At 47.0% G+C, this 17,163-nt stretch overlaps 1 protein-coding gene and 1 pseudogene across 2 annotated transcripts; both read left to right on the top strand.

The window, feature by feature from the left end:
- The first annotated feature begins 3,130 nt into the window (after positions 1-3,130).
- Positions 3,131-11,040, top strand: LOC140370260 (actin, alpha cardiac muscle 1-like; annotated as a pseudogene).
- A 2,176-nt stretch (positions 11,041-13,216) lies between these two features.
- On the top strand, positions 13,217-16,216 carry LOC140370370 (gap junction delta-2 protein). Of its 2 annotated transcripts, XM_072457499.1 has the most exons (3): positions 13,217-13,758; positions 14,229-14,255; positions 14,383-16,216. In XM_072457499.1, the coding sequence occupies exons 1-3, from the start codon at positions 13,688-13,690 to the stop codon at positions 15,227-15,229; spliced, it is 945 nt and encodes a 314-aa protein (XP_072313600.1). In that variant the 5' UTR covers positions 13,217-13,687; the 3' UTR covers positions 15,230-16,216. The 2 variants fall into 2 exon arrangements, with proteins under 2 accessions (XP_072313600.1, XP_072313601.1); XM_072457500.1 differs by lacking the exon at positions 14,229-14,255 and having other exon boundaries at positions 13,230-13,758.
- The last annotated feature ends 947 nt before the right edge of the window (positions 16,217-17,163 follow it).

Genomic DNA, 17,163 nt, shown 5'->3' with positions numbered 1-17,163 from the left:
AGACTTTGAGCAACAACTGCTCATTGTTGTCCATAGAATTTGTGTGGATTATTATTATATATTATTTACATCATTCACGAGCAAATGGGGGGCCACGAGCATGTCCCGCCCTCCTCCTGGTTCAGTCTGGACAGTCTACAGGGTTAGACCTGGTTAAGTCCGGTCTTAGGTCCCAAGAGTCCATTGGGGAAAAGTGCAGCTACGCTGACCATATGATGTGGGACTGTCCTGCTGTTGTAAACTTGTGAGTGTTCTACAAAAGATATCCACACAAATCTCATGGACTACAGTGTGCAAAGAGTTCTCATTGGCCCATTCTCTGTGAAGAGGCAGCAGCTGCCAGCAAGTTCAGTCCCATCGGAAAAAGAAGCACCAAAGATTGGCTCTCCATGAGTCCATTGCAGAATAGTGGCTGTTGAGGGCTGAGCCAGAGGCGCTGTCATCACTCTGTCTCTGACAAACCACACCCAGAGTCCTTCACCTCTCATCCACTTCACCTCGTCGCTTTGACCCAGTGACATGATAAAAGCTTCGCTGGGCAGTCATCACAGAGCTTTATGGGTCACTCCCCAAGAAAAAATGCTAATTGTTTTATTTACAGAGAAATTAAATATGAATAATTTTCCAATTTTCTTTTTAATTTTTAGATTGGAAAACAAGAAATAGGTCATTTTCTGATTTTGGATTTCCCATTTCAAAACTAAAACCAAATGGCCAGCTGCGACACAGGCCCATGGAAATAGAAAATGAAAACCATTCTACTGAGCATTCTTCTCAGCAATAGATACTTTTCATGTCATACTGTGGAATATTATAGCCACAACAGCATTTCATGAAACAAGCCAGAGAAGCTCCTCCGGGCTAATGAGAGTCAGTAAAGACACATGTATCTTTAGCGCAATAAAATACTTCAAAAAACAGGCTTTATTTGTTCTATTTTTTGGCTAAAAAGTTACGTTATGGGGGCTTTAAGTAATTCAAATGTTTTCATTGTTATATTTTTAAATTGTCCACTCTTGCTCCCTTACGCATCATTTCACTTTGATTAAAAGACACTGACATATTGTAATGTTGTTGTTGTTGTTGTTGTTGTTGTTTTATGGCGGTTGACATCCGAGTGTTGCATTACCGCCAGACTTTATTCCTTAGACTTTGTCGTAGTCCTAACAGTTCTTCTTCCAGTGCCTTGACTTCCAGTGCTTTGTCCTCAGACTCTGTCGTAGTCCGTAAAAGAACTCCTTCCATTGCTTTGGTGTTACAAAGCCCATGAGGTCATGATATGTCTTTGTGACTAGAATAGTTGTTGTTGTTTCAGAGACCGACCGGCTTTATTCCAGGGAGACTCTTCTTCATCTTCCTCTCCTTCTTCGACGTTCGGTGCTTCCACCGTACAGCTTTATTCTTCAGGCTTCATTCTATAGGCTTTAATATTTCCACTGATGTCGCTGCTTGGTAGCCGTGCGTCTACGAGACTGGGCGAGGACAGGAGACCACCCGCACCCCCATCTCGTCACTCTGATCACTCTGACTCCCCAAAAGCAGACCCCCATCACTCCGACTCCCATTTAGCGCCTTTAGCCTGTTTTCTATATCTGCCCAATCAAGCTCCTTTGTTCCAAGGAATCTCCCTGCAGCTTTAGCAATGATCCTGATCCTTTCAGTTCTGCTTTGAGTCTGAGCAGCACAGTTTACAACATCCACCATAAAGAGTACAAAATCCTCTCTATCCACAACCAGGGTATTCTCATTAATTCTGGAACCTGCACACTTGGGACCTCCACTCTTGAAACCTTCACACTTCTTGGGAGCCACGCTGGCCTTTCTCATTTCGCCCTGGCTGGGAGCAGCGCTGGCTCCTCTCTCTGTATTTACTCTAAACTCATTACTTGAAACTTTCTTGACTGCATCTGCATAGGATATACCTTGAGAGACCTTTATTTTCTGCACCTCAGCAGCTCTTTTGCTAAACCTGCATCCCCCGTAGGCAGAGCTATGTTCTTCCCCACAGTTACAGCACTTCAGTTTTGCTCCCACGTCACACTTCCCATACTCGTGATCTCCTGCACATTTACCACATCTTTGCCTCCCTCTACAGACCGCTGCAATATGCCCAAAGCGCTGGCACTTAAAGCAACGCAGGGGCGGTGGAACATATGGCCTAACGTCATGGCACATGAACCCAATGAACACCTTACTAGGCAGGCACCTCCCTTCAAGTGTTACCATTACCGACAAGCTGTCACATCTCACCCCAGACCGGGTCACCTTCAACCGCCTAGCGTCCACCACCGTAGCTCCAGTCAAATTCTCCTTAACTTCATCCACAGACGTCGCCGTAGGGACACCTACGATAACTCCTCTGACCGTGTTTCTTTCAGCATCAGACACAAGAATGTCCTTTCCACCCAGACGTTTAGTTCCAATCACCTTCCGTTGCTGAGCTGCGTCCTCGCACACGACCAGCAGCGAGCCATCTCTAAGGACACTCGCACTCTTGATCACTCCCACAGCTACAGTTAGGCTCTTTGACAATGCCACTGAATTCCACTCCTTAAAGGATGCACTATCCTGTGCAAGCTTTATGATCACCTTACAGTCTCTGCTCTCACCCCGGATATCAATAGCTTCAGCCTCATCCTGCTGCTCATTCCCAGAACCCTCGGACGAGCTAAGGGACTTTTTACGTTTCCGGGCACGTGCAGCCAGAAAAGGCTGCTCCTCCACGCCGTCCAGAACGTCTTCGACCACCGATCCACTCTCCTCCGCCATCTCCCGTCTCGGGTGCTCCGGAGACTTTATTCTTCAGGTTTTGATCCTCAGACTCACATATTGTAATCACATTCCGTCCTCTGACTCCCTGTGCATAAAGACCCACGAGGGCGAGGGACTGATCTTAGCAGATGATTTATGGAGGGACAGTGGAGCGGGGGATCAGCGGCAAGAGAAGTGTTTGTCTGGGGCTCCATACATGGATTACAGCGCACGGAGTTCCCTGTCCATTCATGGTGCTGTCAATGGAGCCGCATGCTGCCAAATATGGAGAGGAAGGGGCTTTTTACGGAGCGTGGAACCTCCCCACAGAAACTACTAGGGCATAAATAAGTGAGGCCGGGGTAGAGTGAAGGGACAACCCCTGTTTGCTCTCAGGACCTGCCTGCTTGATGCTCAACTGGTGAGTACAACCTGCGAAAGATGCGTGTTGAAGAGGAGAGGACGCGTGGGAGTTGACCTGATTATGACCTAAACTTAACGTGGGATCGGACTCAGATGTTTACATTTGCACGTTCACGTGGATGATAACAGTAGCTATAGGTGGTCTACATTTAAACTCATTATTGATATGCAAAGGTTTAGGGTATTTCAAAAGCCACAGGAGGTGTTTCGCACGGCTGTGGATGATGTGTGGGCGCCTGTTGTGAGTAAGTTTATTTGAAAGCAAGAGGACTTGGGATGGTCCATTAGTCAAATAAAACAAAAATAATTGAATCTGTAAAACTTTGACGGGTCGTGTTACAGAAATAATCCATTCATTTTGAGGTTTTAAAGCTATTCATGAGTTTCAGAATGAGGAGAATGACAATGATTGATAATTATGTCTAATAGATCTTTGAAATGGTAACACTGTCTGCAGACCCTGACCATGTGCGACGACGATGAGACCACCGCTCTGGTGTGTGACAACGGCTCTGGCCTGGTGAAGGCCAGCTTTGCTGGAGACGATACTCCACGCGCCGTCTTCCCTTCTATCGTGGGACGCCCTCGTCACCAGGTAATCAGTGCACGCACCTGTCAGAGTGTAAAGTGGAGCCGTACTCACACACTATGTGTCCGCAGGGCGTCATGGTGGGCATGGGGCAGAAGGACTCCTACGTGGGAGATGAAGCTCAGAGCAAAAGGGGCATCCTGACCCTCAAGTACCCCATCGAGCACGGCATCATCACCAACTGGGACGACATGGAGAAGATCTGGCATCACACCTTTTACAAGGAGCTGCGAGTGGCCCCTGAGGAGCACCCCACCCTCCTCACAGAGGCCCCCCTCAACCCCAAGGCCTATATTAATTAGACCTTCAACGTGCCGGCCATGTATGTGGCCATCCAGGCCGTGCTGTCGCTCTACACCTCCGGACGAACCACAGGTGAGAGGGAGGGCACCTGCCTGTGTGCACCTGTCTGTGTGCACCTGTCTGTGTGCACCACCTACCTGTGTGCACCTGTCTGTGTGCACCTGTCTGTGTGCACCACCTGCCTGTGTGCACCTGTCTGTGTGCACCTGTCTGTGTGCACCACCTGCCTGTGTGCACCTGTCTGTGTGCACCTGTCTGTGTGCACCACCTGCCTGTGTGCACCTGTCAGTGTGCACCTGTATGTGTGCACCTGCCTGTGTGCACCACCTGCCTGTGTGCACCTGTCTGTGTGCACCTGTATGTGTGCACCTGCCTGTGTGCAACACCTGCCTGTGTGCGCCTGTATGTGTGCACCTGCCTGTGTGCAACACCTGCCTGTGTGCGCCTGTCTGTGTGCACCTGCCTGTGTGCACCTGTCTCTGTGCACCGCCTGTCTGTGTGCACCTGTCCTCACACACATGTCCTCACACACCTGTCCTCACACTCATGTCCTCACACACCTGTCCTCACACACAGGTCCTCACACACATGTCCTCACACACATGTCCTCACACTCATGTCCTCACACACATGTCCTCACACACAGGTCCTCACACACATGTCCTCACACTCATGTCCTCACACACATGTCCTCACACTCATGTCCTCACACACGTGTCCTCACACACAGGTCCTCACACACATGTCCTCACACTCATGTCCTCACACACATGTCCTCACACTCATGTCCTCACACACATGTCCTCACACTCATGTCCTCACACTCATGTCCTCACACACAGGTCCTCACACACATGTCCTCACACTCATGTCCTCACACACATGTCCTCACACTCATGTCCTCACACACATGTCCTCACACACATGTCCTCACACTCATGTCCTCACACACATGTCCTCACACACATGTCCTCACACTCATGTCCTCACACACATGTCCTCACACACATGTCCTCACACTCATGTCCTCACACTCATGTCCTCACACACCTGTCCTCACACACATGTCCTCACACACATGTCCTCACACACCTGTCCTCACACACAGGTCCTCACACACATGTCCTCACACTCATGTCCTCACAAACATGTCCTCACACACATGTCCTCACACACCTGTCCTCACACTCATGTCCTCACACACCTGTCCTCACACACATGTCCTCACACACAGGTCCTCACACACATGTCCTCACACTCATGTCCTCACACTCATGTCCTCACACACATGTCCTCACACTCATGTCCTCACACACATGTCCTCACACACATGTCCTCACACACCTGTCCTCACACTCATGTCCTCACACACCTGTCCTCACACACATGTCCTCACACACAGGTCCTCACACACATGTCCTCACACTCATGTCCTCACACACATGTCCTCACACACATGTCCTCACACACAGGTCCTCACACTCATGTCCTCACACACCTGTCCTCACACACATGTCCTCACACACAGGTCCTCACACACATGTCCTCACACTCATGTCCTCACACACATGTCCTCACACACCTGTCCTCACACTCATGTCCTCACACTCATGTCCTCACACACATGTCCTCACACACAGGTCCTCACACACAGGTCCTCACACACCTGTCCTCACACACCTGTCCTTACACACCTGTCCTCACACACATGTCCTTACACACAGGTCCTCACACACATGTCCTCACACTCATGTCCTCACACACATGTCCTCACACTCATGTCCTCACACACCTGTCCTCACACTCATGTCCTCACACTCATGTCCTCACATACATGTCCTCACACTCATGTCCTCACACACATGTCCTCACACACCTGTCCTCACACTCATGTCCTCACACTCATGTCCTCACACACATGTCCTCACACTCATGTCCTCACACACATGTCCTCACACTCATGTCCTCACACACATGTCCTCACACACCTTTCCTCACACACAGGTCCTCACACACAGGTCCTCACACACATGTCCTCACACACATGTCCTCACACTCATGTCCTCACACTCATGTCCTCACACACATGTCCTCACACTCATGTCCTCACACTCATGTCCTCACACACATGTCCTCACACTCATGTCCTCACACACATGTCCTCACACTCATGTCCTCACACACAGGTCCTCACACACAGGTCCTCACACACAGGTCCTCACACACAGGTCCTCACACACCTGTCCTCACACACATGTCCTCACACACATGTCCTCACACACCTGTCCTCACACACATGTCCTCACACCCATGTCCTCACACACATGTCCTCACACACCTGTCCTCACACACATGTCCTCACACACATGTCCTCACACCCATGTCCTCACACACATGTCCTCACACACATGTCCTCACACACAGGTCCTCACACACATGTCCTCACACCCATGTCCTCACACACCTGTCCTCACACCCATGTCCTCACACACATGTCCTCCCACACCTGTTCTCACACACCTGTCCTCACACACATGTCCTCACACACATGTCCTCACACACCTGTCCTCACACACAGGTCCTCACACACATGTCCTCACACACCTGTCCTCACACACAGGTCCTCACACACATGTCCTCACACACATGTCCTCACACACATGTCCTCACACACCTGTCCTCACACACAGGTCCTCACACACCTGTCCTCACACACATGTCCTCACACACATGTCCTCACACACCTGTCCTCACACACCTGTCCTCACACACAGGTCCTCACACACATGTCCTCACACACAGGTCCTCACACACATGTCCTCACACACCTGTCCTCACACACCTGTCCTCACACACAGGTCCTCACACACAGGTCCTCACACACAGGTCCTCACACACAGGTCCTCACACACCTGTCCTCACACACCTGTCCTCACACACAGGTCCTCACACAAAGGTCCTCACACACAGGTCCTCACACACAGGTCCTCACACACAGAGCTGGTGGCTTAACTCAGTGATGTCTGCAGGTATTTTTCTGGACTCTGGTGATGGTGTGACACACAATATGCCCATCTATGAGGGCTACGCTCTGCCACACGCTATCATGCATCTGGACCTGGCCGGACGTGACCTGACAGACTACCTCATGAAGATCCTGACAGAGAGGGGCTATTCCTTTGTCACAACAGGTTGTGCCCCCGCTCATAACATAATAACTCATAATTATTTTACATGTGGTTTTCACTGACTTTATGTGACCCCTGCAGCTGAGCGTGAGATCGTGCGTGACATTAAGGGGAAACTGTGCTATGTGGCGCTGGACTTTGGGAACGAGATGGCAACAGTCGCCTCCTCCTCCTCCCTAGAGAAGAGCTATGAGCTTCCCGATGGACAGGTCATCACCATTGGCAACGAGAGGTTCCGGTGTCCTGAGACTCTCCTCCAGCCATCTTTCATCGGTGCGTCATGAGTAATTACACACACTATTTTCACATGCTCCAGTTTAGTCCAGTTTTTTTTTTTGTTTAGGTACAGGTGCCCTCTGCACGATTTTGCCTGTCTGTGATGAAAGATTTCAGATTGTGGGGAAAATCCTGAGTCATGGCTCAAAATGGTGGGTTATAGGTCTCAGAGTGAGACAGGGAAAAAGATTAAACTTTCATCATTCGACAGAGAGTTGCAATATTTTTCAATCTTTGTCACAGATTGAGTCCTCCTCTCACTCATGATCAATCTCTGTGACCAACAGTAAACACAAACATGTGACCAGCAGTAAACACAAACATGTGACCAGCAGTAAACACAAACATGTGACCAGCAGTAAACACAAACATGTGACCAGCAGTAAACACAAACATGTGACCAGCAGTAAACACAAACATGTGACCAGCAGTAAACACAAACATGTGACCAGCAGAAAACACAAACATGTGACCAGCAGTAAACACTGTTAGCATGTAGAGCTAGCCTCTGTTACTTTGTCTCTTCACCACACGGAGCCAAGAGCCTGCTATTTGCTTGACAAACTGATTATGTGACCCATCGCACAGTGTAGTGTGTACTGTCTTATCATTATAATTCCTCATGTCTTGCAATGTCACATATATATATATATACTGTATCTTACAAGATTATCAAATTGTGCAGTATAATGATGCTTTATTATAGAGTCATCTAAAATACCACACATTAGAATCACCACACATTAGAATCACCATACATTAGAATCACCATACATTAGAATCACCATACATTAGAATCACCATACATTAGAATCACCATACATTAGAATCACCATACATTAGAATCACCATACATTAGAATCACCATACGTTCAGAGGAACTGAAAAAACATTCTTCTGTCTCCGACTCGTCATGAGATTTTTCAGTGCCACTTGTGACATAAAGTCGACAAACATTTTGAAACTTTTATTGTATTTGGCGGAAAAGCTGTTATTGTCCAACAGTTTTTGTAAAGTTCTCCCCATATGAACGTGTAAACCATGTAAACCATATTTTTTACATCCACAAATTCATATCAACCTAAACATTTCAGAATCAGAATCAGAAAAGGTTTATTTCCATTGTCAATGAACAAAAATCACAAACATAGGAACTTGTCCTGGTGTTTCGATGCAACACAAAACAATAAAACAATGAATAAGTCATAACAGATATACATTGTAGGGGAGAAAGTGAACAGTGCAGTGAGTGATTAAATTGTGTTTTAAGTGACAGTGTTTAGGAAGTGTTCATGAGTCCAGCGGCCCTTTAGCCGGGGCCACTGTCTGATGTGCTAATGGTCACAGTTGGTCCCGACAGCTGCAGTGGGCTGTTTGAACCAGACTCCTCCTCGTGTTGTTGACAGGCATGGAGTCGGCGGGCATCCATGAAACCACCTACAATAGCATCATGAAGTGTGACATCGACATACGGAAGGACCTGTACGCCAACAACGTGCTGTCCGGAGGAACCACCATGTACCCGGGCATCGCTGACAGCATGCAGAAGGAGATCACGGCCCTGGCCCCCAGCACCATGAAGATCAAGGTGAGGAGATCCAGCCAAAAGAGTGCATCCAGTCCATACATATGCATTATACAGTGTTGCATTAATGGAGACACATGATGCTTTTTTCAACTATTTAGAATAGTAGAAAAAGCTTCAGTTGTAGTCATCTGGACTCAGTTAGAAAAAATAGATGTTTCGACTCTCATCCAAGAGTCATTGTCAATAAAAGAATTTAGATCGAGAACTCCGATATTAATACTGTTCTGTGGTAAGACCCGCCCATTGGGAGGAGCCTTCCTGAAGTAGCAAGAGTTGTTTGTTTCAACATTCAGTTGAAATAGTTTCCCGTCCTCTCCTCTGATCGTGGAACAATCAAGAAAGGCCAAGCGATTCAGAGGAGAGGACGGGAAACTCCAAATAGAAGTATATAGGAAACCTACACACACGGACCAGTATCTGCTCTTTGGTTCCAACCACCCACTACAGCACAAGCTGGGAGTGATCAGAACCTTACAACACAGAGCTCAAGGTGTGCCCACCAGCTCAGAGGGCAAGAAGAAAGAGGAAAAACATGTCCGAAATGCCCTCTCAGCCTGTGGTTACCCCGCTTGGGCTCTCAACAGAGTGAAGAGAACCAAGAAGCAGGACAAAAGGGAAACTGAACAGAGAAGGAAGGGTGTTTCTATCCCTTATGTGTCTGGCCTGTCGGAAAAACTGCAGAGAATTTTTAGACAACACGAAGTCCCTGTTTATTTTAAACCAGGAAACACTTTAAGACAAAAACTGGTTCATCCTAAGGACAAGTTGCCGACTCAAAAACAGAGCAATGTAGTTTATTCGATCCAATGCAGTGAAGAAAGCTGTAAAGAACGTTACATAGGTGAGACGAAACAGCCTCTACACAAGAGGCTCTATCAGCACAGAAGAAATACAAGTTCAGGACCTCAGAGCGCCGTGCATCTCCATCTTGAAGCCTCTAATCACTCGTTTGAAGACGGTGAGGTGAAGGTTTTAAGCAGGAGAAAAGATGGTTTGAAAGAGGAGTCAAGGAAGCTATTTTTGTTAAAAAAGAAAGACCTTCTTTAAACAGAAATGGAGGGCTTAGGTTTCATCTTCCTGTTATTTATAATGGGATTCTGAACCCCTGGAAAGGTAGAGGACCAGGACCAGGACATTTAGATGCTAATCAGGTACTCAGGGTGGTTGAGCCAGGGTCTCACAAAGACAAAGAGGATTCTAATAGCCCATTAAGATTCTGAATAGGCTAGCTCGGTAGATACAAGGGGGGAGTTTCTGTTGAAACAAACAACTCTTTCTACTTCAGGAAGGCTCCGCCCAATGGGCGGGTCTTACCACAGAACAGTATTAATATCGGAGTTCTCGATCTAAATTCTTTTATTGACAATGACTCTTGGATGAGAGTCGAAACGTCTATTTTTTCTAACTGAATCCAGATGACTACAACTGAAGCTTTTTCTACTATGGAACACGCCTGGACGAATGAGGGATTACACCGACAACTATTTAGAATATAATTTTAATGTATGTAGATCATTATTTTACATTTTATTCTCTGTAAACCCCAATATTTCTCTTAAACGGCTTAGTAATAGTAGGTCCATGGTTCATTGACTTCCTGTTCATAACTGTTGAGTTGATAAGCCCCGCCTCCACCTGTTCTGCCCTCTTCAGATTGTTGCTCCGCCTGAGAGGAAGTACTCAGTCTGGATCGGAGGCTCCATCCTGGCCTCGCTGTCCACCTTCCAGCAGATGTGGATCAGTAAACAGGAGTACGACGAGGCCGGACCATCCATCGTCCACCGGAAGTGTTTCTAAAAGCGCTCTCTTCTCCTCTTTCGCTTTCCTTTTCTCTTCTCTTTCTCCTTCATGTGTCTTCCAGCTTTAAAAGCAGCTACATTTTTGTCGTCACCAAAATGTTTGTTTACACTAAAGTGCATTTTTTTTAAAAATGTATATTATTGACAATAAAGCTCAAGAATATTCTAAAACTGTTTAGGACACATTACATTTTGTCCTGTATTTTTTTTTATTGATACTCAAAATGAGTACCATATTTAGTATACATTAGTACCTGGTCACCAATTAGTTTCCATGGAGATGTAATTTGACATGCTCAGAATGTTTCACAATATGACTGATGCCATCACGCCAAATTACAGGTCAGATCTGTGGAGAGGTGACTCCCCTCAAAGTAAGAAAGTGTGTTTTGAAGCAATAAAATTACCTTTAATTGAATCAAGATGTATAAGTTTAATGCTAAACTGTGAAACTTTCCACACAAAGCAGTGACGAGCAGGCGGCGTTTACACGCACACATTTCTGGAGTTCTCAGATTATTGAAATGTCATGGAAACAGTTCCATCTGATGTGAGTCATCTGGTTTGTTTCTGATTGTTCACACGTGCAGACTTTAACAAGGAAAATAGTGCAAACAAAAAAAACAAAAAAGGGCATACTAATGTGGCAAAGAAAAGATGAAAGAGAAAGAGAGAAAGAGACTTGTACTTTGTCTTCCGAATACAATTACAATACAATTGGCAGGGACAGGGTCAAAACAAAGCTTGTAGCTTGTAGCTTTCGCCTTCTTTTTTCTTTCCCCCCCTTTGTTTAAGATTTTTTGTCCCGTAGGCTTTATTACGGGATTTTATAGTGTGAAAATGGGAATGAGACTGTGGAAGGACATGCAGCAAATTGTCAGAGCTCAATTCCAACTCATGAGGCCGTGCTGTTCACATGGAGCACAGGCTATGTATGCATCAGTGCAGATTTACACTTACAGTGCTCATTCACCCTCACTCATTCACTTTCATACATGTGCACACTTTTGATTTTTTCAATCCTAAAGAAGTGATCGTTCTCGAGTCAGAAATGCTCTTCATTTCAGTGTGTAGTGGACAGTTTCTCTAAAAACCCATTGATGACACATGTCGGCAGGTGTTTTTGATGATCAGATTTCTCTGATGCTGTAAACACAGATCACATCTAATGATTGGGTTATGTGACATTTCTAGTTATAACATTTTTACTGGCCATGAAAATGTGCCCAATGTTCACATGACATTTAAATTAGGGACAACCAGAAGTAGAACCAGAGGTATTGTATTTTGCAACATGTTTAATTACATTTTACTTTTACTTCACAACATTTGAAAATAGGCATCTGTACTTTTCCAACATTATACTCTTAAAATACCGATACGTTTTTAAATGGATTTTAGAAAATGTGCTATACCCTTTCACTTGGCTCCTGTATCTGTATTTTATTTTCGAGTCTGGGTGACCCACAGGCGCCTCCCTCCTCTCTCCACAACATGATTTTTTAAAATCTTTTTTCTTTCCATATTTGTGTGTTGTTTTTCTTGTTTTATGTTTAAAACATAAATAGTAAAAAAAGAAGAAAAGTTTAACCCGTGCACTATATTTGAGGGTGACACAAGGGTTAACTAACCACCACTCTAAAGAAACTAAGCCGAGGCCAATCAAAAGTACAAGTTCTATACTCAAGGAACGGAGCGGGTCAGGTAACGGTGCGCATCTCTCTCACCTGCTCCTCGGCCTGCAACTCGAGATTGTACTGCAGTGTGTGTGTGTGTGTGTGTGTGTGTGTGTGCGTGCGTCTGTGTGTGTGCGCGCGCGTGTGAATGGAGGAAATGCTCGCGTTCTTATTGATGAGATTGAAGGAAATAAACAGGCTTTGTTCAGGCCTGTCTCATTCTCAGTGGAAATAAAAGTGTATTAACCACACTGTTAATGGTTCCGGGAGAATGTTGTGCTGTTGTTCTGAGGTGTCAGGATGCCTTCTGTTTCACACGCACGCGGAGACACAGGCGCGCGCGCAGCACACGGAGACACGGGGTAGAGCCGTAAAGCGCTTAACACTGTGCTCCTGTCAGTCACGGTGTCCACGGCGCGCGCTGCTGTGCCCGAGGCGCTGACTCCACGGACCAGTCCACCGCACGAGCGCGAGAGGGGGCTGTGTGCACGAGGACGCACAGTAGAGTCCAGCTCATTTGGGACTCCAAGAAGTGGACACACACACACACACACACACGACTTTAGAGTGATTCTACTCATGTCATGGCACAAGTGAAAGTGTAACACGAGGCTGGTCCCGGTCCCGGTCCTGGCGCTGCGCCACAGACCTGTGAGCTGCACGTACGTGACGCAGGGGCGGGGGAGACTACTTAAAGGCGGATTAACGCTGAAGACATTAAGTCCAGCCTCCTGCCGCAGACACAGTGGCATCAGCGTGATCTGAAGATCGAAAATAGGAGGGCTTACAGTGATCACTGCCCCCCATGACAGGGAGCGGTGTGGACGCGTCGTGGGAGCGCACACAGCAGGAGCGGTGCTGCGCGCTCCACACATAACACAACCAGTAGAGCGCTCGAACGCACGGACCGAGCGGCAGCGGAGGAAGCGGAGGAGCGGCAGAGGACAGTAGGAGAGGAAGCCGCAGCAGCGTACAACTTGGATGTGCGTCTGCTCTGGAGCCTGAGCCCAGCTGAGAGCCGGGACTAACGCTCACCGCTGCTCGGAGGGATTTGATCACAGTACCGTATCAACGTTTGCTCCGAATGCACAGAAATGGGGGAATGGACTATACTAGAGAGGCTCCTGGAGGCTGCTGTCCAGCAGCACTCCACGATGATCGGCAGGTAAGAGAAGAGCAGCAGCCTCCAGGACCGTCTTTAGCATGGCCCCCATTCCCCCGTCTCTGTATGTGCTCAGAGGTTCCGAGCTTCACTCCTCACTCCTGTAGTCAGTCCTGTGGTCCACCCTATGCTCAGTCCCGTGTCTGTGTTGTGGACCTGTGCTGTGATGTCCTCTGTTACCGGAGCACCGGGAAGCTGCTGCGTCTCCACGTCTCTACGTCTCCAGTGTCTGACCGAAAGCGGGCTGTGCGCCCCGAGACCGGGATCACACACACTCACACACTCTCACACTCTCACACACACTCTGCCATGTTTGTATTGTCTCTTTCTGTCTCTCACGGCCAGGCCACTGTATTGTGTAATAACATGTGTAATAACATGTGTTATAACATGTGTAGTGTACAAATCCTGTGATTGTTGTAAAAGCTGTGTCCAAAGGCCCCACGCTAACCCTGCACATGTCCCCTACACAGCACACACACATGCGCGGGCAGAGGGCAGTAAGTATCCCTCGTGGACCCGAGCAGAGCGGGGAGCGTGTTTCAGCACCGGACAGCTCCCCGAGCGCACAGCCCGCCGCTGTGGCGCGCCCCTCGCCTGCTGACTGTGTGTGTGCTTGTCCCGCAGGATCCTGCTGACGGTGGTGGTCATCTTCCGGATCCTGATCGTGGCCATCGTGGGGGAGACGGTGTACGACGACGAGCAGACCATGTTCGTCTGCAACACGCTGCAGCCGGGCTGTAACCAGGCGTGCTACGACAAGGCCTTCCCCATCTCGCACATCCGCTACTGGGTCTTCCAGATCATCATGGTGTGCACGCCCAGCCTCTGCTTCATCACATACTCCGTGCACCAGTCCGCCAAGCAGAAGGAGCGCCGCTTCTCCACCGTCTACCTGACGCTGGACAACAAGGACCAAGACTCACTCAAACGCGACGAGAGCAAAAAGATCAAGAACACCATCGTGAACGGAGTACTGCAGAACACGGAGAACTCCACCAAAGAGGCGGAACCGGACTGTCTGGAGGTGAAGGAGATCCCCAACTCGGCCATGAGAACTACCAAGTCCAAAATGCGGCGGCAGGAGGGCATCTCGCGCTTCTACATTATACAGGTAGTGTTCCGGAACGCGTTGGAGATAGGCTTCCTCGTGGGCCAGTACTTCCTGTACGGCTTCAACGTGCCCTCCGTGTACGAGTGCGACCGCTACCCGTGCATTAAAGACGTCGAGTGCTACGTGTCCCGCCCCACGGAGAAGACCGTCTTTCTGGTCTTCATGTTCGCCGTGAGCGGCTTCTGCGTGATACTCAACCTGGCCGAGCTCAATCACCTCGGCTGGAGGAAAATCAAAACAGCCGTGCGAGGCGTACAGGCGCGCAGGAAGTCCATCTACGAGATCCGGAACAAGGACTTGCCCCGCATGAGTGTCCCCAACTTTGGGCGCACTCAGTCCAGTGACTCTGCGTACGTGTGAGCGCGTGTGAGCGCGTGTGAGTGCGGGATACACGCGAGCGGACGGACTGTCGCCGGGACTGAAGTGGGCTGTTTGAGTTGTTTCAGACTCGGGCGTGGATTACACGTTTGTGACTTATTTATTACTGCACTGATGCAACTTTTTAGTCGGATTTTTACCGGGTCCGAGGCGTTCCAGGTGGTGCAGTGGCTTGTCCCGGAGGCGATGCTCAATTGCACTAAAGGTGAACACTGAGAGCCTGGCTTTATCCAAAAACGCTCTTTCTGAGAGGTTTCGTTTTGGCACCAACCTAATTAAACATCAGCAGAGGTTTGTGGGCACGGATCAGCCTCAGAGCCTGCCCCGCACCTCCGCGTCATCTGCGTCCTTCATGTCTTCTTTTTTGTTGCCTGTGCCGCACCACTTTACCTTAACGTGTGAACCATTCCACGCTCCACACCACAAACCTGCAGCTCACGTCTGTCACATCCTTTCTTTTCTGACACACCAAAGCGCCCACTGCTTTTATTTGTCGACTTTTCTCTTGCTTTGTGTAATCAAGTGCCATACTTGTATATAACATAATATAAATGTATACATATAAATATATAAATATAATATAATTATAATAATAATCATGGACGCTGATTCCCTGCTTGGATTATGCTCAATGCCGCCCAGATCTTTTTTTATTTGCTCTCAATGTATTTGTTGTGACTGAACGATGCAGATTTCTTTTGCAAATGACTGGAATATGACAAAGTGCTAGTCTTTTTTTATATCAAAGAACGAACGAAATATCTTCCCAATCAAGGCCGAGGAAACATAGCACAAAACAGTGACTTTTTATCCATGGAAATTGGGCGAAAAGACCCTGCCCTGTGGTGGTGCTACGGTTTTTTCACAGAGTGCTTTTCAAATGTAAACCGACAAACAAACAAAAAACAACAGACCAGGAACAACATCTTCTATTCTGTCTCCAAATAAAAGTGGGATTGATGTCGACCACCCGTGTGTGTGCGCTGCTTGTGTGTTCTGACCGAGAGGAGGAGAGGAGCAGGGAGGGAGGGAGGTTTAGGAGGAGAAGGTGCAGAGGAAGGGCGTAGGACGATGGAACTAAAGGGTTTTGTCCTTTACATCCTGTGATTCTGAACCCCAAACTCTAAATAACCCCAGAAAAGGGAAAGGAGGTAGGAGATCTATGTCATTATTTCAAACTATTTCAGAAAATGTAGATGGAGGCCATAATCCCTTGACAATTTGGATTATTTTAATAGTTTTGTTCTTAGATTCCATGATTCTGAATCCCAAACTCCAAAAAACCCAAAAATATTTCAGAAAGTGTAAAATGAGCTCCACAATCCTAAAGGGAATGGAGGTCTATTTGGCAATTTAAATAATTTTCAGTGTTTTTTTAATATGTTTTGTTAATAATTTTGTGATTCTGAACCACCAACCTCAAAATTAACACTGAAATATTTCAGAAAACATAAATGGAACTCCATAATCCCAAAGGAAATGGAGATGTGAGATCTATTCCATTGAAAATGTTGATCAGTTTGACGTATAAAAAACAAAAACATTTTTTTTTTCTTAAATACTTGTAATTAAAGCAGGTTGGACGTTAAAATAATAATAAAATAAACACACTCTCAAAATATCTCAAATAGAAGGGAGGTGGGAGATCTGACAAATTGGGTCAATATTAGCATTTTTTGTTTATATTTATTTATTTTTTACTTTTTTTCGTTTACTTTGTTCATGAATATATTCTGCAAATCTGAATTTGGAACAATCTAGATGTCAAAATGAATCCCAGGATTACTAAATGTACAAAATGTAGATGGAATTTCATAATCTTAAAGGCAAGGGATGAAATCTGTATGACAATTTGGATCAATTTGAGTGATTTTAAAATGTTCTTCATAAATACGTTCTATTCTTTGTTACCCGGA

The sequence above is a fragment of the Eucyclogobius newberryi genome, unplaced genomic scaffold (assembly GCF_026437365.1).
Source record: "Eucyclogobius newberryi isolate DKJ021-1_F unplaced genomic scaffold, fEucNew1.0.hap1 SCAF_21, whole genome shotgun sequence".
Taxonomy (NCBI): domain Eukaryota; kingdom Metazoa; phylum Chordata; class Actinopteri; order Gobiiformes; family Gobiidae; genus Eucyclogobius; species Eucyclogobius newberryi.
Note: the sequence above shows the minus strand (reverse complement) of the source record. Positions and strands in the feature narration are given on the sequence as shown.